General features: G+C 47.4%; 1 protein-coding gene across 2 annotated transcripts; it reads right to left on the bottom strand.

Moving 5' to 3' along the window:
* Nucleotides 1-20,889: 20,889 nt before the first annotated feature.
* Nucleotides 20,890-26,165, bottom strand: Krt12 (keratin 12, type I). 2 transcript variants are annotated; one of them, NM_001173033.1, is given in 8 exon segments: nucleotides 21,046-21,349; nucleotides 21,792-21,862; nucleotides 22,193-22,413; nucleotides 22,514-22,639; nucleotides 22,732-22,893; nucleotides 24,148-24,304; nucleotides 25,188-25,270; nucleotides 25,622-26,165. In NM_001173033.1, coding segments are annotated over 8 exon segments (1,449 nt in total). In that variant the 5' UTR covers nucleotides 26,153-26,165; the 3' UTR covers nucleotides 21,046-21,251.
* Nucleotides 26,166-26,644: the final 479 nt, after the last annotated feature.

Below are 26,644 nucleotides of genomic sequence, written 5' to 3' on the forward strand. Positions count from 1 at the left end.
CTTTTTCTCCTGGCCAACTCAGGGCACACTGTCCTATTTTGAGGCCGTCTTTTGCTGCTTTTGGCTTGTGTCTGTCTCTCCATTTGCTGGCCCTATTCAGATCGGCTTCCTTGAACTTCAAACTCTGGTTTTGATTGTTTGTCTTTTTGAGACAGGGTCTCTCTACACAGTTCAGGCTGGTTTGAGCTCACTTTGTGGCTCATGCAGGCCTGGAACTTGCAATGATCCTCCTGCCTCAGCCACTCTAGTGCTGGGATTAGAGACATACAACACCACACCCAGCTGACAGAGGAAAGTATTTTACATTAGTTAATTATAACAAACATAACAGGGAAATTCACCATAACTATTCTGGCTCTTCAAGACTGAAGACTGAGGATGCCTAAGACCTAGTAATCTTCTGGATTAAAGTCATGAAATAAATATGCAGATAATGTACACAGAGGCGCCCTGAGGCACTTGGTGACAGTGGAGCTCTTTGGAACTTTTCTCTATTCCAGGGCCCGACCTGGACGCCTCACTTGTGTTTTTGTCCCATCAAATCCTGTTAGCGAATTAAGTAGTTTTCTGACCATTACTCCATAGATGGGCTGAGCTGGGATGGCAGCACACATTTGTCTTCAGGCCTTTTGCTTTAACCCGATGTGTAGCTTTGAGAGGTCTCTTGAGTTGCCCTAAAATTGTATTTTCCCATGTTGGGAATCAAAAAATCAACAAGCATATGAGTGATTTTCTTTTCTTTTTCAGACTAGACAAGTCTTCCTTATTGTGCATATATCTGTGGTGGACAAAATAGAGTAACCCATAAAGGAAGAGAGCAAATGGGTGAGATTTCCTGCTGTTGAAGAGCTTGGACTCCTAGGTCTTGGCCGGACCCAGTGTAAGCTAATGTGCAGACATCTTCCTGATTGCTTCCCGGCTCTCAGAGCTCTGTTCCAAGTCTCCTCCGACAGGGCGCTTCCTGCTCTTCAGACCTTTTCTCTGCCTTTCTCTGTTACCTTCCAGTCTGTCTTTGGGATGTTTCCAGGCAATGAGAAAGGAGAGTAGAGCTCGTCTCCAGTTCTCTCCTCCTAGGGAAAAGCCAATGAAGGCCACCAAGGTGGACATGACTTGCTAGGGGCCACCTCCTAACCAGGCAGCAGCACCCTTCCTGGGTGCTATCCTGGCGTCTGAGGCTGTGTCAGAGGTGGGTATGGAATACACTGGCCCTCAAGTCGGTGTGGCAGTTCCCTGACTGAGGCTGGAAACAGCTTGATCCTCTCTCAAGAGACTGATTTGTCCCAGGAAAGGATACAGAGATCACTGTCTTATGAAGAGACACAGTGGCTGGCAATGGCACCATCTTCTCTCTGTACCCAAATCCTCCGTATGCTTTTCTGTTACTCCACTGATCTCATTTTTAGGTCACATTGGTTTACCAGGGGAAGTTTCTCAAATTACAGGCAGCTCTCGCACCCTGAGAGTCAAATCCATCCTCTTCCGCCTGCTAAACACAACTGCAGGTAAGGCGATCCTGCTGGGCGTGTTCTGTGTCCGTGAGCTGCTCTGGGGTGGGTAAATATATGGAGAGTTTCTCACTGCTTTGCAGCAGGGCTGTGGCACAAGAAAATCAGTGCTCCAGGAGTTTAGCCTGTTGGCAGGGTCCTGTCTGGATTGAGAGGGACTGGGTGTAAGGGAATCAATTGCGGGAAAGCTGCGAGTCTTGTGTGCTTTATGGACATAGGAGGAAAAAGAAAAGCCAGCTGAAATAATTATCATTTAGCTATTGATGAGATAGTCAGGTGGACAAGGTGAAAAGAGTGCAGTTGGTGGACAGAATAGGAGGAAAGTCAGGAGGAAAAGTGGTTTGGAAGTGCAGATGCTGCATTATGTTTGGGGCAGTGATGGTGGCCACTGAGCAGCTCCTCTCCAGGACATCCCTCTTCAGGGTGTGTCATGCTGTTTAACACGGCTGGAATGGCTCCTGATTGCGTGTCCTGTTTGTTGTTTGGAAACCTCCGGGACCTTTCCTGCCGGTCCTTCTTTCAGAAGCCAGCTTGATGCCACAGCTAAGGGAAGAGGAGGAAAGCAGGTCCCCATGGGATCAGCTAGTAGGATAAGATGAGCTCAGACCCTCGGTGACAGTCTGAGTCTGGGACCAGAGAAACCAGCTCGCTGCTTTCTTCCTCCTTGGCCTCCCCAACAGATGAAAGGGCAGATAATGGAGGCAGTGGGTGGAAGCCATTGTGAGGTCAGGGGTGTCACCAGGCGTTAGGTAACAAGGAATGGTGGGCTGTTCCCCCAGCAGAGGTGGGCTGCTCCTGCCATGGGGAGGGAGGGTGTCATCCCAGTGCTGAGGAGGGACCTGCAGCCAGCGCTAGCAGGTTTCTATCGCTGCTTTGGATCTTTGCTGTCCTCTCTTCTGTCCTTCTCTCCGCAGCACCTCACAGCTCAGAAGTCCTCCGTGGCCTCTATTTCTGTCACCCCGCCAGGCTGGAACTGCTCTGCCTGCTGGGAGAACAGTGTTAAGCAGGCTCCTCTGAGGAGGTGGACTCAGTCTAAGGCCTGACTTAGAGAGGGAGGTGGCTTGGTGTTCGGTGGTGATCTTTGCATGATGCTTCTTGGAGGCCCAGAAGTGTAGCTCAGTAGTAGAGTAGTTGCCTAGCATGTGCAAGGCCCTGAGTTTGATGCCCAGCACATACACAGGCACACGCAGACACACACACACAGACACATTCACAGATGCACAGACATATAGACACACACACAAACACACATCCAGACACACAGAAACACAGACCCATAGACACACACACAGGCACATGGACACACTGACACACAGACACACACACATACACATAGACACACACACACACACAGAGACACACAGACATACACACAGACACACAGACATACACACAGAGACACAGACATACATACACACAGACACACCAACACACACATGCACACACTTGGTACCTTTGAAGTGAAATGTGGAATTCTGGGTACTCTGGTGGTAAAACAAATAAAAACACTCAACACAAAAATGAAATAAAACTTTAGAAAATATTTTCTTCTATTATTTTAACCAATGGAACTAGGTCAAAAGGTTAGCTGTAGCCAGAAAGAGGTGTAGAAAGCTCTTCGTTGTGCTAGGTCTTTCCCATCATATCCTAGAGCAAAAGAATAGAATCTTGGCTATAATGTTCACATTTCTTTTCTTTTTTTGAGGGGGGGGGGTAACCAGGAATCAAACTCAGGTCTTTATGCCTTCTAGGCAGGCGCTTATGCTACTGAGCTATATCCCCAGCCTCTAATTTTCACATTTCTGTGGAATATTCAGCACTGAATGGTCATTTTTTGTCACTGTGGTATTACTGATGCAGAAATAAGTCAGATGTGCTCCTTACTCTAATCTTACAGGGCAGAATGCAAGGATGAAACACAAATAATTACCAGATTGGATGAAGGCTTTGGTAACACAGGTTCATACAAAACACAGGAAGTACCAGCAGAGGGAAAGAATTTCTGAGGGAGGTTAGGAGATTCCATTTGAATGGTGTCTTTTTTTTTTTTTTAATTTTTATTTAAGGAGAAAAGAAAAGAAAGAAAAAAAAACAGTGAAGGGGTACAAGTTATACAGATTTACAGAATAAAAAATGCGCAGTAGGAAATCACTAGTTAATGGATTACATATTGCCATCTTAGAAATAATTGTTCAAGTCACAAAATTAAAGCTTGTAGAGTGGACATTCCAGCAATGATACTGCAAACAGTTCTGTTCAATGATCCAATAAAACTCTGTGATATCATTTTCTATCTTATACATTTAAATATACATGCAGTTATATAGTTTAGAGCACTTTCTTTTCCTCTCTTTTGTACAGTGACTATTACACATTTTGGGTTTCATTGCTCCCACGGTTCTTGTTGCTTTTTTGGAAGAGAGTAAAACCAAATGTGACATAACAGAACAGAATCGGTCAAGTCAAAAGGGTGGACATAATAGATAATATAAAAACATAATACAAGGTGATCAACAATGGTTACCATAATGCCTCCCGCTATTTCTAATAGAATTGCCTATATCATTAGTTGTAATACAATTGAACAAAACCGTAAAGAATAAAACCGACAAAACCAAAACATTGGAGATATTGTAGGTCTTCAAAAGTAGATAAAAGTCAACGAGAATGGGCGTTATAATGAATCTCATTATCTTCTCAGCTGATGCCTAAACTTTCGAACCTGATACTATCCAGCAAAACAGAATATAGGAACCTCAGTCAAAAACAAGATGGTGAGAGTAATACAGGGCTTCAAATCGAGATAATAGAAAGTCAAAGTGGGTTACTATATTATATCCTGCTATATTTTTCCCTTTAATTAAATGGATAAAAATAAAAAAGTAAATAATGGAGTGGAGATTGAGAAAAAAGAGGGCATAACAGCAAAACAGGGCAGATCAAAACATAACCATTTAAGCAGAATAGTGTTTCACCACCAGCTAATCCTGACCCAAAAATAATTACCATATTGACTCCTTCCCTGAAGTCCTTGAGTACAACTTCATATACTGTAGCATTAAGTATATCAAAACAATGTAAATCCATTTAAGAGAATGACAGCATTATAGAGTATTTAAAATCGACTAACAGAAAATGAACAATGGTCTCTGTATAATCTCCTTGTCTTTAAAAGGTTTTTTCTTATACTATCGTACATAGCAAAATCCAATAAGATACAACCTGTTTAGACCATTTGAGACAGAAGAACAAAAGCTAGATGAGACTTCAAAACAAGATGGTACTAAATCAGCATTACCTATTAAGATGTCATTTTCTCCAAAAAAAGCTGTTCCTATCATCCAATCTTCTCTGTCTCATTTCTGTTGAGCTCTTTTTCTGTCAGTAGCTGTCAGTTTGTCTTCTTCATTTTGTTCTCTGCTCCATTCGTTGTGGCCTCCCCGCCCCTATTTCTGGGTTCTTTGTATTTTTCTTTTTTTAAAATATCCTGCAATACTTTCTGTAGGGTTGAATTGGTGGTTGCAAATTCCCCCAGTTCCTCTTTATCTTGGAAGCACCTCATTTTTCCATCAATTTCCAGGGACAGTTGTACAGGATATCTCAATCTTGGCTGTAGATTATTATCTTTCAAAGCTTGAATTATTTCTCCCCATGTTCTTCGTGATTTGATGGTTTGTGAAGAGAAATCTGCTGTAATTCTGATGGGTCTTCCCTTGTAAGTGATCTGTTTCTTGTCTCTTACAGCTTTTAATATTCTGTTCTTGTATTGAATTTCTGGAATTTTTATTATTATATGCCTGGGTGTTTCTCTGTTAGGGTTGTAGGTAGCTGGGGTCCTGTATGCCTCATACATTTGAGTATCTTTACCTTTTGCTAAATTAGGAAAATTCTCCTGGATTATTTCTGTGAGTAGCTTTTGTAGTTCACTTGTTTGTGTCCCTACTTCTTCTTTTATGTTCTTAATCCTTAAGTTATGGCTCCTCTTATCATCTTCTTGTCTTTGTATTATTGCTGTGTGTTTCTTTGTTATTTTTAAGAAGTTTTTCATTTCATTCTCCCATGTTTCAAGTCTGCCCTCCAATTCAGATAGTCTGTCCTTAGTTTCTTTCAAGCTGTTATGCCAGTCTTGGGTAGACTTCTTGATTTCTTGATAGTCCCTTTGCACCTGCTTCACATACTCAATGCTTTCTCTGTTTTCTCCATCAAGCAATTCTCCCCTCTTTTTCTGTTCTTCCATTCCACCATCTGCTTTTTCCTGGGTGGTGCTTAGCATTTCTCTAACTATTCTGCATACTTCTAGCTTCAGGTCATTGATAACTTCATTCCTGAATTGGTCTATGAGGCTCTCTAAATGGCGCTTAATGTATATTGGTGCAGTGTCCACTATTGCCTGATTCTCAGGATTGGGGGTCGAGGAGCCTTTTTTGTTGCTTCCCTTCCCCATATTTTCTGTTCCTTATAAAATGTGATCTTACACAGGAGGCCCGGCTTCCCTGCCTGTCAGCCACAGCTTGATCAAATTGCGCTGGTTAGTTGTTCCCGCTGCGCCCCAGGGAGTTGCGGAGGAGGCAGCCTACGCGGGAGTCGATCGCTCCTCCGGGCCACCGTCAGGCTCTGGGATCTGGGTTAGGCCAGCCCAGGGAGTCCGCCAGCAGCGTCCCTCTGGCCAGGCACCTTTCACCAATCCCGTCCGAGAGGGAAACGTGCGGCTGCAGTTGCCACTGCGCCCTGCTCTTACAGGACTGCCCGCGCCCAGAAAAACCTCCGCTGGAGTCAAACTGCGGTAGGGAGTCAGTTCCTCGCTCACCTCGCCACCAGTCAGCCTTCCTCCCTGTCCGTTGCGTTTCCAACTCCGTTCGCAGACTCCCGTTCCCAGAGCTCGGTGGTCGCGTCTCTCCTTGCCGAGCTATGGAGGTAGCCGACCGCCGGGCGGCGGGAAATCCAAACCGCGGTTCCCGATGGCGCGGGAACTCCGTTCCCAGACTCCCGTTCCCAGAGCTCGGCGGTTGCGTCTCTCCTTGCCGAGCCGCTGTGGAGGCGCCGGCCGCCAGGGGGCGGGAAATCCAAACCGCGGTTTCCAATGGCGCGGAGTCGAGCCTCCACACCGAGATTTTTCTGTTCCTATTTTAGCGCCAGGACTGTATTCCAAGTTGGATTCTCTCAGCCCAGTTCGTTCCTGAGTCAGCAGAGCATATCTCTACTGGTTCGTATCTCCTTAGTCCGCATCATTCCTGGCCTCTGAGCCGAGCCTTTAGAGAGCGTTCAGTAGTTGCTGTTGTCTGTCCGCCATGTTCTCTCAAGTCCCTCCAGAGTCATCTTGAATGGTGTCTTAAAGAACAAGAGGGCAAAGTATGTTGGCACAGGCCTACAGTCCCAGCTATTTTGGAGACTGAGGCAGAACGATTGCAAATTCAAGGCCAGGATGAGCAACTTAGTGAAACCTTGTCTCAAAATAAGACACAAAGAACTTGAGTTCAATCTCCTACTAAAAAAAAGGAGCAGATTCACTGCATGAAAATGAATTACTGACCGAGAGGTCAGCACGTGTGAGAAGAGGTATGTGTGCCTGAATCTGAGGAACTGTGGGATGGTTTGTTTGTGTGAAGTAAGTGTGAATACCACTGAGACTCAGGACTGTGAATGGGTGGGGCCACGTGGGACCTGGTCCCAGGGGAATAGACCTTTGATGGCTGCTACACAGGAAATGAATATGAGCGTAAGGTATGGAAAGTTGACTTTATTCACACAGTGCTAGATGGAGTTAAGGCAATTTGCAGATGTATCCGGACAGTAGCCATGGTAGGATCGTGAAGGAAGAAAGTTACCATTCGGCTGTGAACTGACTGCAGTTTGGTGGTGTGGGAGGTCAGAGACTGCAAAAGGTCCCTAGCTCTGGACTTCAAGGCTCTGCCATCTGTGGGTGTACGAATTTGAAGGAGAAACAGGTTTTCTAGGAAAGATAATGAATTCAGGACAGAGGAGGGTGGCGAGGAGGCACCTGACCTCGCGCTGGGGTTCAGGGAGGAGCCGTGGCTGGCTGTGAAAGCTACTGGCAGAGTCTTGAGAAACTGCAATATTAATGACAGTCCAGAAAGCTTATGCTGGTGACACTCACAGAACAAAGAGAACCAGTAGGCAGACATTTGAAGAAGACCAAGGGAGAAGAGATTTCCAAATAAGGTGATTAGCAGGGTCAAAGAAGAGGGAGTGGGCTAGATCCTACCAGGCCAGAACGAGAGCCTTTCCATTTGTCTGTTTATCTGTAAGTGCTGCTGTCTTTGGGGACCAGGGACTGAATTCTTACAAAGCTGCTAACTAATATTTTCTCAGTCTTTATGGATCCTGTAACATGAGCATTTGTGCACATTAAAGCACTGAAATTGATGTAGGAAGTGAAGAGAGAGCTTGAGGCTGAACACTATCGGTACTGGGGCAGTAGTTGAGGCCTTAGAACACCTTCCTCTTACAAAGGATAACACTGAGTGGTGAGGCAATCCTTAAAATCAGGCTGGACACAGGCGTACAGTGCTCAGTAAATGATGTGGATAAGGAGGGATCCGGAAGGTAAGACAAAACTCAGGAAGCTGCAGCATGGGTGACTCACCTGGCTGAGCATCCAAGGGGAGGTTCCTCCAGGTTTAATTTTCAAATTTGGTGGGGACCATGAAGAAGGAGGTCAGAGAAAACTATCTGTGATTCATTGCAAGAGCCTGAAAGGTTTCAGGGCGGTTTAGGGCCCAGAAGTGGGATTGTTTGTCACTGGGGAGGGGAAGGATGGGGAGAGAAGGAAGCCATCTGTATGTCTTACTGACATACAGGACACGAGATGAGATAGTGACACAGGACACGAGATAGTGAGGAGAGAATCCAAGGTGGAACGAGGACATGACAGCTGGGTATAAAACACCCTGGGAAACAGAGGTGGGTGGGTTAGGAGCTCTTTAGAGGCTTCTGGGAAGCAAAGGAGGAGCACTTGGGGAGCTAGTAAATGAGACGGGTATTTGGGCAGAGAGGGAAATTGGATAGAAGAGTGATCAAGAAACAGCGAGCCCTCAGTTACTGAGGGCTTGAGAGCACAAATCTGTATGACTGAATTCTTTACCTTGTCTGTGAGTATCTGTGTCTCTTCCCCCGTCCCCCACACTGTAAAGCATAGATTTGTTACCAGAAAGGACTGTATCTTACTGTATCTTACTTAGATCCCCTTAAGGTTACTTGGGGAGCATAATTTAAACTTTATTATTGAGACTTTATATGGAAAAATCAGGTGGTATCATTAAAAATCCCTAAAGAAGTTGATGTTCTAGAAGAATCTATGTGGCCAGTACTCATCAATAATCAACCTAGTCTCCTGGGCTGACTTTTGTTGGTTTTATTACTTATCCACGTACCTATCATTAGTGGTTTTAATATTAATAGCAAACATTGCTTTAAACAGGTGGTAAAATGATTTAGTCACTGTATCTGCTCAAGAACTGCTGATAATAAAAAGGAAGATAACTGTAAGGTGTGTGTTGTTGAATCTTTTTGTTCCCCTCTTCTGGACCCACAGCAGACATCACTACCTGATCACGACATCCCTTCCTGCTCAACCTGGACTAGCTGTTACAGAATTATTCCCCATTCTCTCTCTCTGTCTCTCTTGTCTTCCTCTCTTCTCTCCCTGTCTCCATCTCTGCCTTTCTGTCTCTCTTTCTCTCCAGGGGCTTGCTAGATAGTTCAGGTTAAACCTGAAGTCATTATGAAGCCCAGGGTGGTTTTGAACTTGCTGCAATCCTCCTGCCTCAGCCTACCAAGTGCTGGGATTACAACCATGCACTGCCACACTCAACTCAGAATTATTCTTAACAGCATTAATCAAGGAAGCCGGAGCCAGTTTCCTGGGTTGGATGCCTGTGAATTAAAACTCTATGCTCTTTCCAGCTTAGATGGTTTGTTTAGAGATTCTGGCCATCAAAAAATACAGAAGTCAGCCAGGAAGGACCTGAAGGATGATTTATTTTTTGAATTTGAAGTCATGGAGAAATATCATGGTCAAATATCAATGTCATAGTTGAAAATATCCTTTCTGACCAAACATCTCTGGATATTCTGCCAGAAGTAATATTAGAGTAGACAAATGGACACAGATGATGGAATGTGGTGACCTCAGCCACGAGTGCATTCACCCGACAGCTCCAGTCATAGCCTGATCGGGTTTTCAAGGGATCTTGGTAACACCTTCAGTCTCAGCTCTACCTCTTATTGGGGTACAGTAAATTATTTCAGCTCTTTTAATCCTCACGAAAGAAGTAATGTCTGGTCCAGTAGCAGGAGAGCTACAGTTTGGATGGCAGGAACAAAGCGTCTCACGCAGGGCAGGTGCTCACAGACTCAGTCCCTTCCCACTTGTTAAGACTCCGACACAGGAGAAGGCCCTGGTGAGATTCCTCCCATCCCGGCTTGGGTATCTCTAGTGACATAACATTCACCACGGTGTTTGGATCATCAGGATAAACTGAAATCTGTTCCGTTCCCCAGACCAGATCTTGGCTCATGCAGAGTCATTTAGATATTTGACACAGGTCCATCTGTCCCTCCAAAATCCTTTATTTTCCAAGTTAAAGGGTCACCGGTTTATCCAGCCGTTCCTCAGATGACCTGCTTTTGACTTGCATTGTGACTTTGTGACTTGCAAATTGCTTTTCTTGGATCACGGCAGCATCTGTAGTTCTGAACAGATCTTTTTCCCATCTTAGCTGGAGGAATGTCCTCCAGAAATCACACTGAGATTTACCCCATTCCATCAGTCCCCGGGGAGAGGGGGAGGGTAGTACTCCTGCCAGAGATAAGATACAACACAGGGACCCTTATTTTCTTATCTAAATTCGTAGAAACTATTTGCTTTCACTAATTAAGATTCATAACATTGCATCCCCCCACCCTTGGTTTCAGGGTGCGGTTTCGGGGTGGCTTGGGCGCATCTGTAAAGGAAACTTGTTTTACTTTCTGGGTTCACCCTTTTTCCCTTGGGTGCTGGGCCAAGGCTTGTCACTCAAACATTTCTGATTGTGCTGTTGATTAAGTAGCTGGTTCCTAAGCTATAATTACCTTCATCCTTCAATTAAAATAACATTTCTTTATTGCAAAATATAGTTATTGCAAAATGTGGGTTTGTGTTCCCTCCAAGCCAGCTTTCCTTGCCTATTCATGTTTTTCTTTTCCTTCTGAGTTGTTCAATGTTTGGGGTTGCCATCGCCCCACTGCTCTGTAGCACTTTCTTCCCGACAGTGATGATCAATGCATGATTTATGGTATTGTTGTTTTTGTCTGTCTCTGCTTCATTAGCTGCAGTGCAGTGATTGAAAAATTATTCTCAGATTTCAGAGTTTTGGGGTGACTCATATACTGGAGCCATACTTATATAACAACATAATTGGTACCAAAATGAAAAATTCAATCAACGTATGCTTTTATCGTGAATAGTGCAAATGACAGACCTGCCAGTTTTCAGGGGATTTCGGCCAATCTTTTTTCCCTAAAAAGTGTTTTTTTGTGTGCATGTGTGTTGGGGATTGAACCTAGAGCCTTGTGCATGCAAAGCTCGTGCTCTGCTACTGAATCACACCCCCAAACCATTTTCTTCTGAATTTCTTAATCCTGGTTAAACATCAGAAGCTAACGTGAGTTCCTACGCGTAATTTCAACCAGCTGTATTTGGTTAACCTCCTTCTGTCAGATGCCAGCCTAAGTCCTGGGGATTTGTTTCCAGACAGTCAAGAATACATGACCTTAACTTTGATGAAGAGTCAGATGCAAAAATTCATCTTCTAAAAATGGGGTGCAGTGTGCTGGAAATTAGGTTCCTCCATGGTGGACACTTTGGTCCTGTCCTTTCCCACATGTGCGTGGGGAGCTCGCAGACTCTGCTCGCATTGTTTATTCCCTCTGTCTTGCACACTTCAGTAGCACCCTGCATTGCTCTCCTGGGGTGGCTCTCCTCCCTTTATGGCTCAAGGTTAGTTCTCTAACACCTTTGCACCTGCTCACAGTTGCTTCTTGAGTACAGAGTAGGCCCCTGGTCTGGTTGAGGGAGAAGCATTTTGGGTGGAGCAGGTCTGCCAAGGAAGGGTGGTGAGTTCTGTTTTGTTCTAACAATGCTGTTTTCAGATTTCAGTTTTGTCCTGAGAAATCAGCCTCCCGTCAGCTGCTTTACGAAGACCCAGCTTTGTATCTGTCACTAGTTGATTGCGAAGCACATTTGAGTGATGAGCTAGAGGGTCCCGAGACCACTTATGCAAGTGAATGTGTGGTCACATAAGTTCCCTTACAAATTCTTCCCAGACCACATTACTCTGTTTTGTGAAAACAATGTCTAGTAGCATTGAGATGCATGGGAAAAATCCTTCCTTGGATTAATTTTCTTTAAAAAGTACTATGAATTAAAGGACTGCTTGTTGAAACTGATGATCACTTTCTACTGAATCAGCAGACATTGGGCAATGTGATTTATATCAGTGAGTCTTGTGAAATGGCCCAACCTAAGATGCACGGATGTTGCATGCATTCTGTGTCCTATAGAGAGTGCCAAGTACCTTGGGTGCTTCATGAAAATGCTAATCGAATTCAGCACCTATCTTATCGAAACGAAGACATCTTTTTGTTAGTGTACGACAGTCTGATTTCTTTATTAAGATTTAAGGAGAAGAAAGTAAGCGAAATTCATTTCCATAGAACTCAAGCACATTTTAAATAGAGCAACCAAAACAAAGGAACCAGTGAGAGCCCTCCCGTGTGTGGATGCTGCCTGGGTGCTGTGTCTTTGGCGCTCTGGTCCCTCATTCACTCTTCCCGAAGGTGAGGTGGGAAACTTTAGAGCTAATAACGAACTAATTCACTACCATGTGGTAGCTGCTCCAGGAAAATAACAGAAGAAACATCTTCCACCACTCAACAGTCACATAGTTAATTTTTATTGAGCACACTGAATGTGGTGGCTCTGTGCTAAGTCCTGGAGTGACACAGGCATCGTTCCCACGTGGTCAGGCCAGCGCCCTCGCATGAGCACACAGTTCACGTGCTTATATTTAGCAGACACCAGTTCTCTGCGATGGGCCAGATGCACTGTTTCGTGCACTGTGCTGGGTGCCAGGGCTACAGCGACACAGAGCAAGACAGACGTGGTCCGTGCCCCTGGGAGCTTGCAGTGGGAAAACCAAGCATGTTTTCAATCAATGCACGGGTAACCGTGTAACTCACACGCTGCCCAGCGATGGGAAAAGAACCATGGTGCACAAGGTGCGGGTGTAATAGGAGACCTGGCTTGGTGGACAGTGCGGGGCAGCAGGGGCAGAAGCCGTCAAAGCTTCGCAGAGCTGGCTGGACTTCATCGCTTACTCCACGGGGGCCTTTGAAGGCTTTTAACAATTCAGGACCAGATAGGCCGGGAGTGGGAAGGGTGGGTGGGGGGTTTGCATCAGGTGGTGGGGGTGATAAAAGGGGGCAGATATGTAGGAAGCAAGATGCCAGACTGGGCCAGGTTATACTAAGAATATTTGTGGAATGAATCAATACACACAGCTATAGTTTTGAGAGAGGTAGATTCTGACATGCTACAATTGAATTATTTCTTAGATTGATGTTGACATGGGAATAATTTCCCTTGGATTGGCTAGCTCGAGTTCACTTGGACTCAAACATAAGAATCTGTTAAAACAATGCTTTCTTCTCTGCTGCTTTTTAATTTTTTTTCTCCTGAACAAACCTTACATAAATTAAGGGTTCCCTCCAGGCTCTGAATAGATTAGCGGATGGAGATCAGTTGTCATGATAATGTAAGACACACAGATGCCCAATAGTCTGGGACCCCAGGCCCACCTCAACCGAGGGAAGAGGAATTGTCTTGGGCTTCATATGAAATATGTGATGTAGTCTGTGTATCAGAGAAACAAAACTTCTTTTCAAAATATTTTTTTGTGATTTATGTTTAAAGAGATTTTCATTTCCACTAACTGGGGGGCAGGCTTGGGCAGGGCAGTGAGTGGACTTTCTCTTACCACCTACTCCAGGCATGTTTGAGAGGAGAGTCCCAAAAAACACCACCAAAAGTCACGCAAGAATGTTAACATTTACCATCTGTGGGGCCAAGTCACTCGCTGTCTGGGGCTGTGTGCAGTCCTCGGGTCGGAGACCTCTGGAGACACCTCTATGTGGCGGGTGTCACGGGATACATTTTACCCATTTTTTGGGCAATGCAGTTTTACACAGTTTCTAATACACTGGAAGCAAGCTGAAAAATCTCCCTCTGCATAAGTTGGCAAATCATTGTGTAACCTGGTTCTTTACTTTTGTCTCTTGGGAAATTCAACTTACATATATTGTCTTTTAACTCTCAGAAATCATCTCTCCCTGTCATGCAACTGTTGCTGGGTAACCGGAGGGGACAGATGATGGTGATAAGGATGACTCAGACCTCTGTGGCTTCTCCTCCTGGTTCATCCCTACCTTTCCCTGGAGCGAAGCTCACCTTCCCACACACAGGCAGGCACTCGATTCTCCCAGCTCCGTCAGCTCTGCAAGCTGCAAAAACAAAGAATCAAAAACGCACGTTCCAGAGTCACACAGGGCAGAGAGCGCTGCCCCTGGGACTCCAGGGGGAGAGACAGAGTCGCATTCTCCCCTCTTCACATCCTCCAGGAGGGTTTTCTTACACTGCACTCTGGACAACAAGACAGGGAGATGAGACTTCACCGACGTTTGTACACTGGTGAATTTTGATAGGTGTGGGTCTATTTCTACGGTTTTTGTTTCAGGGTTCTTGCCTGACTGGAGATTGATCCTGTACATTTTTTTTTAAGCAAGCAAGGCATGGTGGTGCAGGTCCCAGTGTTCCGGGAGGCTGAGGCAGGAAAATCTAAATTTAGATAGAGTCCACACCAAGCCACTTAGTGTTTTAGTTAGACCTTGTCTTAAAATAAAAAGGGGTGGTGGCTCACACCTGTAACCCCAGCACTCAGGAAGCTGAGGTGGGAGGATCATTGCAAGTTCCAGACCAGCCTGGGCTACAAAGTGAGCTCAAGCCCAGCCTGAACTGCATAGCGAGACCCTGTCTCAAAAAAGACCAAAAAAATAAAATAAATAAATAAGAAGGGGCTGAGAATGCAGCTCTGAAGGCCTTGAGTTCAATCCCCAGGATCATAAAACAAAACAAAGCAAATAATAAATCTTACTATTTATCAGCCAGTTCATTTACTTATTAGATAAACAGAGAAATTTAATGTTAAAATTAACAAAACTAAAGCAGTTTACACAGTTATTTGCTAAGTTATGCAGAGTCAGTACATAAGATTGTGTAGATTGTCACTGGAAACACCATAAAGTACCTTGCAGATATGTTTATATAACATAAGCTATAATTAAATATCTAAGAATATTTCACTTTAACTATGTGCCCTGAAAGTATTAGTTTAATAGTATGACTTGTTCCTTATAAAACTAATAAAAATGAATAAGGGAGTGTGATACGTTCTTCTCCTCCTGGCTCTGTTAGCTAACCAACATGTATTATGTGCCCAGCCATGACACTTGCCAATTAAAGATAAAGACAATTGTCTTTTTTGAGGCTGAGACAGGAGAATCACAAGTTGGAGCCCAGCCTAGCCCACTTAGCCACTTTGTGAGACCCTGACTCAGAATAAAACATTAAGGACTAGTGGTGGGGTGGCTCAGTGAGGAGCCCTGTATGCAATCTCACTATCACAAAAAAGATGGTAATTCACCTTATTCCATTTGTACCACTGCAATAAAGAAAAGAATTTGTGGAGGTTTATCATGGGTCTGCCTTTACATTTATTCAGTTACTTATTTTGCAGTCCTGTGAGTTGAACTTGGAGCCTTCTCCCTGAGATACATTTCCAGCCCTTTAACATTTTTTAAAAATTTTGAAACAGGGTCTTGCGCAGTAGCTGAATCATCCAGGCTGGACTTGAGTTTGCAATCCCCCTGCCTCAGCCTCCCAGAGTGGCAGGATTGCAGACATGCCCAGTACGCTTGGCTGTGTCTGCCTTCAGTTTATTAAAGCTGAGGTTATTTTCCACAGACCATGTGAAGCCTTAGGGGTGTTGGGTGCTCCGTAACTGCACTGGATCAGTGAAGACATAAGCAAATGAATTTGTGACACCTGTATGTTTGTAGCCTACGAACCAGAGGCTGCTTTTAAAATCACTGGGGCTTCAAGTGGTCACAATTAAATTTGTAGGTTTGTACATGTGACATTGCAATTGTAGCCTTAAGTGACTTAAAACCAAAAAAAAAAAAAAAAAAAAAAATCCCGTAGTATTTGCAAAGGAAGATTTCCAGGCGGGTGAGCCTCTCTCTGCAGCACCTTCCTGTCCCTGTGACTCTGGGAGTCAGGTACCAAGTCAGCAGTGGAGGGGAAGATGCTCTGACTGGGGTCCCATGTCCTGTGTTCTGTGTCCTGTGGTCACCTCTTCTTTATGCCCCCCAGACACCGGCCTGAGGCGAAGCTGATGATGGGACTGCCATTGTTCTGTGAGAGCTGAGTCCCTGGAAGCAGAGAACTAGTCCTGAGTGTAATTGGGAGCCAGGCAGCAAAGCCTGCGGCCGTTCCTGTCCCCTCCTGGCCCTCTGCTCCCCTCCGACTCTGACTGGGTTCCATTCCAGATCTGCTGCTAGAGTCTGCTAAAGGTCTTGGGGAAGTCTTCCCTGAGGATGCCTCGGGCACCGTGAACCACACACTGTGAACCATAAACACTTCTGTCTTTTAGGACCTGAAGTCCACTGTCGCTTTGGTTTTAAGCCAGCCCAGAGCTCAGGAGCTGTGTCTGGAAGGGCTCGTGCTCAGGGTTTCCCATACATAACATGGAAACGGCCTGGCTGCCGCCACTGCCCACGGCGTGTGTGTGTGTAAAGCCCTGGGCTTATTCGCCACTTAACAACATATTTAGGTACTGATTTAAGAAAACCAAGTCCCTAGCATTAGTGATACAGGGGAACAAAACTCCTAACCTACTATGTCCCATACGAGTTTGTGTTTTCTAAAATCGAAGAATGAATTTAGGAACAACGGAGGTTAAGAGCAGAATATATTTACTGAGAGAAAGAAAGCTTCTGTCTAAGAGAGACAGACAGACAGACAGAAAGACGAAAGGGGTCCTGAGCGGGTGGCCAGGGACTCTGCCTTTTCTAGGGACTTTTCTAGAGTAAAATCTGAGGTGAGATGGGTCTTTTTCCAAGGTGGGGAAAACTGGAAACTCCCAAGGCAGATGGGCATAAGGTGGGACAGAACTATGGTTAGCCAGTAAGATTGTCTTAGGTAAAATTGATTAAATTGGGGAGAATTGGGGAGCAAGTCCCTTAGGAAGTGGGCATTCTTAGAGAGCAGTGACTCTTCCTTCCCTAGGGGGTTGGGAGGTGAGTCCTGACTTCCTCAGGGTGACAGGGAGCTATTTAGAACATCAGTCCTTAGGATGTGGGAGCATTAGTTTTTGTCCTGAGGTCTGGCCCATAGAGGGACACGGCCAGGTCACCAGCCCCATGACCAAGATCCACAAGGCTTCTTCCACCCCTGACTGTCCTGCATCCCCTCCCCGCAGGGGACTGGCTGAGCCTCCCTCTCCACTCCGGCAGCCCAGGGGACCACTGGTCTGCTTTCTGGCCCGAGCGAGCTTACAAATGGAATTGTGCACCACATGGTCTTTTGGGTCTGGTTTCCGTAGCTCAGAGTAATGCTTTTGAAATTTATCCCATGTTTAAAAACATCATTTTGTTTTATTTTATTTTTTTAAAGAGATAGGTCTCACTCTGTCACTCAGGCTTCAAACTCTTGGCTCAAGGGATCCTCTGTCTCAGCCTCCCGAGCACCTGGGGGTTCAGGAGCACAGTATGTCTGGCCGCCCACAGGGCTGGTGTACCAGCCCCACCCCACCCATCGGCGGGTTGCATTCCAGTTTTTTGGTTTTCCATCATTCGTTTATTCTTCTGGTGATTGCTGTTCATCCAGAATTCTGGGCATCATACACCCGTGGGTCGCCGCACCCCTGGATGTCACAATCGTAGCCTTTTTCACGTGTTGTAGTGATGACGAGGGCGTGAGAAACACTCACTTTTGTAGTTTGACTTTGAATTTATGACCCAAAGGTGGAGCGATGACATTTAATCTTAGATTTGGTTGCTTTTCTTGTTTGTTTGTTTTTGGTTTTAAGTGGTTCAGGCTTGTTTTGAATTCACTTATGTAGCCCAGGCTGGCCTTGAACTCACACAGATTCTCCTGCCTTGGCTTCCTGAGTTCTGAGATTATAGGTGCGTGTCTAGCATAAAAGCTTCTTTAATCTTGCAACCCAGTTCCAGGAATGGTACTGTATACGTGTAATCCCAGCACTTTGGAGGCTGAGGCAGGAGGATTGCCTTGAGTTTCAAGCCAGCCTGAGACCCTGTTTCAAAAAAAAAAAAAGCATATATTACTCCAGAAAAAGTGATTCACTCCCCCCCCCATATGAGTATATTTTTCATTTTAATTTGATATTTGAGTGTTTGGTTTAGAACCTGAAGGGTTCAGATCGGCTCTTTGGTTGTTTAAACTAAATAAGTGCTAATTTCTTCACTTTATAGCTTATAAAACTTTCTGGAGGAGAATTAGCTAAACTAAACAGTTCTATCTTATTAAGTAGATGATTTTTTTTTTTTTTTTTTTTAAAGCCGTGTTTCCCCTTCTGTGTAAATCAACTCTTGATATTGAGCTCACCTGAGGTGAGTTGAATTCGGTTTTTTCGAACGTCCTTTTCTGGGCCGGCAGCAGGTGGCACTCTTGTACAGCGTTCTAAGAGAGGAGCCTTGGCTTTGTAGTTGTTTTTCTGGGCGGTTTCTTTCCTGCTGAGGTTTACTGACAAATACATCTGTATTTGGGTAACTAAAATCGTTACCTCGTTATCAGAGTCATGCATGCTGTTTCTTAAATAGTTTTAGAAAATGTACAAAACGGCTCCAGGCATGGTTTCCCACTCCTGTAATCCCAGCTACTGGGGAGGCTGAAGCAGGATTGGAGTTGCAGGTTGGTATGGGCAGTTCAGCAAAATCCTGTCTCTGAACTAAATAAAAGTAAATAAAAGGCTCGGATGTAGCTCTGGGTTCCTTGGGTCTCATCCTCAGCATGGCAAACAAAGTAAAACAAAATACAAAATAATAAACAGATAAAAATAAAAATAAAACATCCTTCAAACCCCTCGTGAGTTTCCATGATGGTGTGAGTATAATATTAAGGAAATACTATATTTTCCAAACTTTTCTTTAGCTTATGCATACAATTGCAAAATAAAAATTTAAATGGGTAAACTTTCAGAATTTTAAAATAATCATCAGCACTGCGCTTCCCTCCTGCTCCTTTATTCTTTCTTTCTTTCTTTCTTTCTTTCTTTCTTTCTTTCTTTCTTTCTTTCCTTCCTTCCTTCTTTCTTCCTTGGGAGTTGTTTTCTGTAAAGCCAGGTCCTTCACTTCTGCACTTCCCTCCTTGCGGGTCCTGTGGGCCCTTGGTGCTTGTGTTGAACCAACTTTGTGACCACGCATGGCTGCAGCGGGATGCCACTGTCTGTGAGCTGGGGTGTGGCCTCTCCCACACCCCAGTGCCCTCAGAACTGTGTGGAACACACGGCTGCATTCACAGCCTCCAGTCTAAGGCGTTTGGTTATAGCGGCCCACAGAGCAAGCCAGATCGTGAGGTGGGTGCTGGGCCTCCTGGCGGGAGAACAGAGCAAGCTGGGTTTAGCATCCTTTGCCAGGTGAGGTCTGTAAAATATTCCTACCATGCCAGGCGTGGGTGCACACCTGTAATCCCAGCTCTCAGGAGGCTGAGGCAGGAGGATCCTTTCGAGTTCGAGACCAGCCTGGGCTACAAAGTGAGCTCCAGGCCATATTCTGTGAAATCCTAGCACTGGTGCCCCAGGGGAATTCTGTGAAGTCAGTTTTATTTTTCTTTTTTGCCTAGCTTTCCACCCAGAGGGGACCCTAAGGCCCAAGCACAGTTGAGATGCTTGTGGCTCTGACTTTGGCAGTCACCCCTTGTCCCTTCCTCCGCCACCTGCTGGGGCCATGGCTACAAACACAGTGTGGGAGTCCTGGGCAGCGCTGGGTGGGCTGAGGGCACCCGGGAGCCAGCACAGGAGAGGTGCAAAGACGCAGTCACCACACAGGGGTCATGGAGGGGAAAAGTATGGGGAAACTTGCAGTGGGAGCTGTGTCCTGGGGAGCCCCATGTTGGGGTGGGAGCTCTGAAAGCAGGGCAGGGAGCCCCCCGAGGTGGTAGAGAAAGGACCCTGGCTAATTGCTGCCTCGGAGCCCTGCACCACTGGGGACGGCGACCACCGAACACTGCACCACTCAAGACAGCACCTATTTGCGGGTGCGGGGAAGCGGCCTCTTCCGTGTCTGCTTCAGGAAGCTTCTCTGGCCTTTTCCTCGAGTCCGCAAGGTGCAAGCCAGATGGAGAGGCGGGGAGGGTGACAGTGAGGGGGAGTGGGGGACCTGAAACTGCTGCAAACAGAGTGGAGGCTTCAAAGCGGCTCACTGATGCGGTCGGGCTCAGCCCAGCTTCCTTGGGCCCAGTGCTCCCTCTGCCCCTCCGATGTCTTTTCTGGGGGTTTTCCATCCCCTCTGGTTCCATTCAGTAAACAGTAAGAGGACAGAACCCTGAGCACCCCCAGGCCCAGCGCGTCTTGGGTTCCCAGCAGTTCCCATGTCTGATGTCACTGAACCGTAGGGAACCCTGCCTGCCAGCCAAGGTGCTACTTCTAAAGTAGCAGTCAGCATTCGAACTCAGAGTTTGCTTTAGAACTCAGGCTCTTTTTTGGGGGTGGTACCACGAATTGAACTCACAGCCTTATGCATGCCAGGCCCCCATCTTCGCGCTGCCAAGGCTTAGACCTCGGCAGAATCCGACTTCTATTCCTGGCTTGGGGATTGGATTCAACTCTGCTGGAAGCGCCCCCGGGAAGGAGGGGAGACAGCCTCTCCCTTTCCAGTTTCCCCCTCCTCTTCCTCCTCCTCCTGTTCTCTCCCTGGCCGGAGTCGCCCTCTGCCCTCAGCCGTGAGCCCGGTAGAACGAAGTCCACTCCTCCCTGCTCACTCTGTCTGGGGTCTGGGGCCGGGCAGGTGTTCCCCACCTTCCTGACAGAGGGTGATGCCAAATGAACAGGCCTGAGGCCGCCCCTGGGGCTGGGTCCCCTCCTTTCTTAACCCTACAGAGTTGAGGGAAACAGATCAGGACTTCCCAAAGAACCTTCTTAACATGGTCTCCAGGCCTAATCCCCCTGCAGTGTTTATCTATTTTATTACTGAATATCATAGAAATCTTTCTCCATGCTCCAGACATGCAACCAAGAACACTCACACCTGGTATTGTTACCATTCAGCTTTTATTAAAATTAGCACTACTAATACTACTTCATCAAAGATCTGTAATCAAGAAAAAAAACAGGTTCATATCCCCCAAAGAGGGTTCGGTAGGAGTCCACTTCAGGTCCCGGAGGAGGTCAGGTGCTTTGGGCTTGTTATGGAGATCAACATGGTCACCTTGACTCGTAACCGACCCTTGCTTCAGAAAGACAAAGAGAACTCAAGGCAAGAGAGAATCTAGAGAAAACCGAACCGAGCAAAACAGAGATTGAACTACCACTGCATGTGATTCTGAAAGGGTTAATTCCTACAAGCCAATTTCTCATTCCTAGGAGCAAATCACGGGCCGATCTGGTGAGATTTCTACATCAGTTCTTCAATTTCCTGGACTTGAGATGAGACCACCTTCCCATTCACCTCCTCCTGCACGATGGTCTTGATTTTTCGGGTTTTGCTTGGGTCTAAAGATCAAAACAGAATAAAAGGAGCAGACCTGAGTGTTCAAAGGTGATTCCAGCATTGGTGGTTGGATATTGAAGCTTCCACACTGGGTCTTGCCGTGCTACAATTCACCAAACTTAAACTCCCCAAAGTGACATCTATATTCTAAAAAAAGTGTCCTGTGCTGTGAACATGAACTGCATTTAATATGGCCTTGTGCACAAGTGAAAGCAGTGTTTATTTTTAACATTTGTAGTGATGTGGTTCGCAGGACACCCATTCATAAAGCAGACTTTTCCCTTCTGGGTTTGCTGAAAGTATTAAGAAGCCACTGCATGCCGCAAGGGTGTCCAGCGCTGTCCTTGGCTTCTCACAAATGAAACCCTGCTATTCAACGTGACTTTATGGTGTCCCTCACTGACAGCCACTCTGACTTCCTTGAGGACTTTCTTGTGCACATACCTTTGGATGAGTCGGTGGATGGAGCTTGGGATTTGCATTCGGTTAGAGCTGAGCTCTCGTTCAGAGCCTCACTGTAAAGGAAGCGAGGAGGAGACAGTGTCTGAGGTGGTTGGACCCAGCGGGAATAAAGAGACTTTGATGTTCGAGCTCCAGATTAGAACAGAGCTCAAAACGAGGACCCAGTAAAGAATCCCAATTTCCTGATCGAAGGCTGTGTCCGAGTGTGATCAGTGGGTTCAGGATCAGTTTGTTTTCAGACCTTGCCTGCAACTCAGATGGGACAGCCCGGCAGTGCATGGAAGATTTGGTCTGCGGTTAGGTTTGCTAACCTCGTGTGTGTGTGTGGGGGGGCTGCCCGTGCCACCCCCCACGCCAGATGTCTGCAGCCTCCCCGCGCTCACCCCGCGGCCTCCCCGTCCAGCAGGCGGCGGTAGGTGTCGATCTCCAGCTCTAGCCGGGCCTTGGCGTCCAGCAGCCGCTGGTGCTCTGCGCCCTGGCGCTCTGCATCGGCGCGCACCTGCTGCAGCTGCGCCTCCAGATGGCCCACGAGCTGCTGCACCTGGGACAGCTGGCCGCAGTAGTCGCGCTCCGTCTCCGCCAGCGACTCCTCCAGGGATTTCTTCTGCACGCGGGAGGGGACGGAAAACAAGAAGCAGCCGATGGGGCGACGCGCCTCGCAACCTGTCTCTGGGGTACAAAGTCGCGCCTACGCGCCGGCCTACCACGGCGAGCTGGGACTGCAGCTCGATCTCCAGGCCCTGCAGCGCGCGTCGCAGGTCGGTGACCTCGCTCCGGCCGGACTGCAGCTGCTCGGTGTTGGTGCTGATCTCCTTGCGGAGCTCCCCGCTCTGCAGGACGCAGGGGAGGCGAAGGGGCGAGCGCTCAGCACGTGGCCCGGCTACCATGGTCGCCCAGCCCTCCCTTCACTTTCCGCGGCTACCTTCTCCAAGAACCAGGCCTCTGCATCTTTGCGGTTCTGCTCCGCAACCGCTTCGTACTGCGCCCTCATAGCGTTCAGCAGCCTGGTGAGGTCCACGCCCGGGGCCGCGTCCATTTCCACACTGACCTCGCCAGGGCCGTCGGCCCGGAAGCTCTGGAGCTCCTGCGGCAGCAGGGAGGAAGGGTGCGGGTCTGGGGTGACCTAGAGGGTCCTGGGGACCTTGGCCTTCCTGGGCCTCTTCCTCCACAAAGGTGTTAACGCATCTAACTTTTTTGGGGGTTTTTGAGACAGAGTCTAGCTACGTAGCCCAGACTGGTTGAACTCACAGCGATCCTCCTGCCTCAGCCTCCCGAATGCTGACAGGTGTGTGGTACCACACCTGGCTTGCGCCTTACTTTTTGACTGTCTTGATAATAAAGACAGCTCTATTAATAAGATAGAATAAAACTTTAAAACCTAAAAGTACACATTTTTCTACTTATTTTAAAAGAACGTAAGGCCCATTTTCACAGGCTCTAAAATTACCACAGGTGTTGGGTGCAGAACTCCTATTCCAGTGGACTAGATTCCTCTGCCTGGTGAGTCTACCCTAGGGCCCACTACCTGCAGGGTCCACTACCTGGACCGGAGGTGAGGCCTGGTGTTTGGGCTAGGCTGTGAGTTTCTGCCATCAAAAATCCCGAGCTGGGAGCAGGGTGCAGGACTGCAGCTGTCTGTGCTATAGTCATTGCAGTCTAGTGGAAACTTTTTCCAAAAATTTGTGCCAGGAATTTAGCTCAGTGGCATAAGCGCCTGCCTGGCAAGCATCAGGTTATGAGTTCAATTCCTGTCACCAAAAAAATTCGTTACAGTTTTCAGAGATAGACTGGAGCACTTCCCCAGGGCAATTTGGGATTCTCCTGCCTCAGCCTCCTGAGTGCTGGATTACAGCTGTGAGCCACCAAATCCCATTGGGTAGAAGCTTCTTTAGAAGCTGGGTTGCCAGTGTGCCCTTGGGGCCTGTGGGAGTGTATGTTTTGCTGGGTACCAAGCAGTTTCCCTTCCCTAGTAGTACAGTGTTGGTAGAGTTTTGTTTTTGAACTTTTGCACTACTGTGTATATGTGTAAAAGCCACTAAACTGATAAGATTAAAATTCTTACTATCACTATCTAATAATTAAGAATGACAAAATCAGAAAGTGTACGAATTCATTAAAACTTAGTGGGAACCACCTGCACCAGACAGCGAGCGTGGGGGAGGGGAGGAGGAAAGTGGGGGAGGGGAGGAGGGAGTGGGGGAGGGGAGGGGGGGAGAGAGACTGGAACTAAATGAGCATTTTAGTGGGGAGCTACTGTGTCCTCTGCACTTGGACTCCAAATTTGCAAGTTTGAAATTGTAATATTGGGGTCCAGGAGTTTCAGGGTGCAGCCGCTCACCTCTTCATGGTTCTTCTTCAGGTAGGCCAGCTCCTCCTGCAGACTCTCGATCTGTGCCTCCAGGTCGGCCCTGGCCAGGGTCAGCTCGTCCAGCACCCTGCGCAGCCCGTTGATGTCCGCCTCTACCATCTGGCGCAAGGCCAGCTCACTCTCGTACCTGAAAGCCACGAGCAGACAGCTTAGGGGACCCTCACCCCCAGCCAGCCAGCACCCTGCTCCATGTCCAAATACGTGCAGCTGTCTACACAGCACAACTGCCGTGTGTGATGCTTTGCTTTTATGAATTTTCCTTTCCTTTTTTAAAGTATCAACATCTTCTGCTCAGTTGGGGAGGAGGCACGTGAAAGGCCGTGGTAACTTCTCTGCCAGTATGAACCCCGAGGCGAAGCACCCCAAGGCTGCTGTGGCTGTGAACAGCAGCCCTCTCTCTCCAGGCGAGGTTCCAACTAGCGCCCTAAAAGCAGCCAAAACCAGTTTCTCTTCTTGCCTAATTCTTCAGGATCCGATTTACCTCATTAGAGCCCTGTGTCAGTGGACGTTACCAAGGTTCCCCAGGAGCAGGGCATGGCCTTTGTTTCCCCGTGTGGGAATTTTGCCCCCACAATTGAGGAAAAAGGAAATCAGAGAAGGAAATGAGCTTTGTTTCTGCTGCTGGGGAGGGCCGGGTGCAGGAAAGGAGGCAGGAGAACAAAAATCAAAGACTGACTGGTTAATCTCCCAGTTGTGGTGGACCGGGAAAGATGATTTTTTATTGAACTCCTCAGCAAAAGCATTATTAATTCATCTCAAGGCAGTGGAAATTCGGGTTCAGGACATTGTGGAGCTAATCGCCCTGCACCCCGAGTTAACAGCACGCGGTAAAGCCCGGTGGCTGGGAACCCTGGACATTATGCATTAGAGAACCTTATCATTTAAGGGTGTGGATTCTCAACTGTCCTGGCTTCTAATTGCTTTCTAGGATGATATACGTGAATTTAGCAAAACGAGAGCAGCGTGGAGAACGGGAACGTTAGCAGCTGTGAAGCGTTTGCGTTACTCACTTCATCCGGAAGTCCTCGGCCGCCAGCCTGGCATTGTCGATCTGCAGGACGAGCTGGGCGTTTCCGATGCTGGCGGAAATGATCTGGCAAGAGAGAGCGACCTGCAGCTGGAGCCCTAAGATACTGGGGGATTCCAAGGCTTATTTTGGTAGTAAGGTCAAAGATGGCTTTCAAATGCTGTTGGCTTAAGCGTTTAAGGCAGCTGCATTTTTTTAAAAAAGAAAACATGTTTGCAAAATATGGTCACAAGGTTAAGAAACACACATTTCCCTCAGGAGGACATCAGAAACATGGGCCCTTTAGGGTATGCAGCAAGTGGAGCTAAACTTGGTGAGGTGAGAAGTCCCTCCAAGCACAGTCTAGCTGGAAAGTCTCTAAGTCGCGAGCGATTAAAGCCTGGTAAGAGTAACCAGGGAAGGAGTTCCCCTTCTCACCTTGTTCCTGAGCTCTTCGATCAGCGGGTCGTATTTACTGTAATCATACTGGGACGCAGGGTCCCCGCTAACCCGTCTTTCATACCAGTCTCGTATTTTCTGTTCCAGCTCGCCGTTTGCCTCCTCCAGTGCTCGGACCTTCTCCAGGTAGGACGCCAGTCTGTCATTCAGATTCTGCATGGTGGCTTTTTCTGACCCAGAAACCAGGCCTCCGTCGCTGCTGCAGAGAATGCCTGCAGAGCCAGCTCCCAGGCTGCCCCCGAAGGCCATCCCCAGCCCTCCGAAGCTGCTTCCCAAGGCTCCCCCGTGACCAGTGCCCGGGGCACATACAAAGCCACCACCAAAGCCAGAGCTGGACCCAAACATGGAAGCTGCAGAAAAGCCCCCAGCACCACCAGCTCCAAGGCCCAGGGCGCTGCCCCCAGAGCCACCCGCGAGGCTGGAGGCAGACAGGCCCCTGGCCCTGCCCGCCGCCCCGCTCTGTGCAGACAGGCGCCAGGACAGTGCAGAGCCAGGTCCTGAGAGTGACATGGTGTCCCTGGAGAGGGGAGGCAGTGCCAGGCAGTTGGGGGGTGACCTCTTATAGCCTGGGAGACGGGCGTCACCATTGGAAAGTTCACCTCTCGTTGGAAATTGGGTGTCTCCCTGCCCCTCTGGGCCATCTCAGCAAGTCAGAGATTTATGTGGAGTGAAAATTCACTGATTCAGAAGTAACCAAGCAGTCATTTCCCTGAGATGTCTGTTGCACAAAAGAGAAGCGGGGTGGAGTGGAGTTAGGCTGTCATAAGGGATCTTTCTTTGTGGAGGGATTCTACTGCCTGCATGCTTGGTGCTGGCCCGGGTCACACAGAGTAAGGGGGTGGAGAATGGACCGGCCGGTCTCCTCCTGAAACCTAGGCTCCATCCACCTGCCTGGCTGCTTCCTTTGGGCACCCAGGCTACACCATCAGTCACAATCCAGGGCAGCTTTCGGTGAAATACCGCCTTGGAGGGGTTGGTGGAGTGGGGAGGGGGTGTCAGTGC

Source organism: Cavia porcellus, unplaced genomic scaffold (assembly GCF_034190915.1).
Source record: "Cavia porcellus strain 051 isolate PalLab524CR breed Dunkin Hartley unplaced genomic scaffold, mCavPor4.1 scaffold_6, whole genome shotgun sequence".
Classification (NCBI taxonomy): Eukaryota; Metazoa; Chordata; class Mammalia; order Rodentia; family Caviidae; genus Cavia; species Cavia porcellus.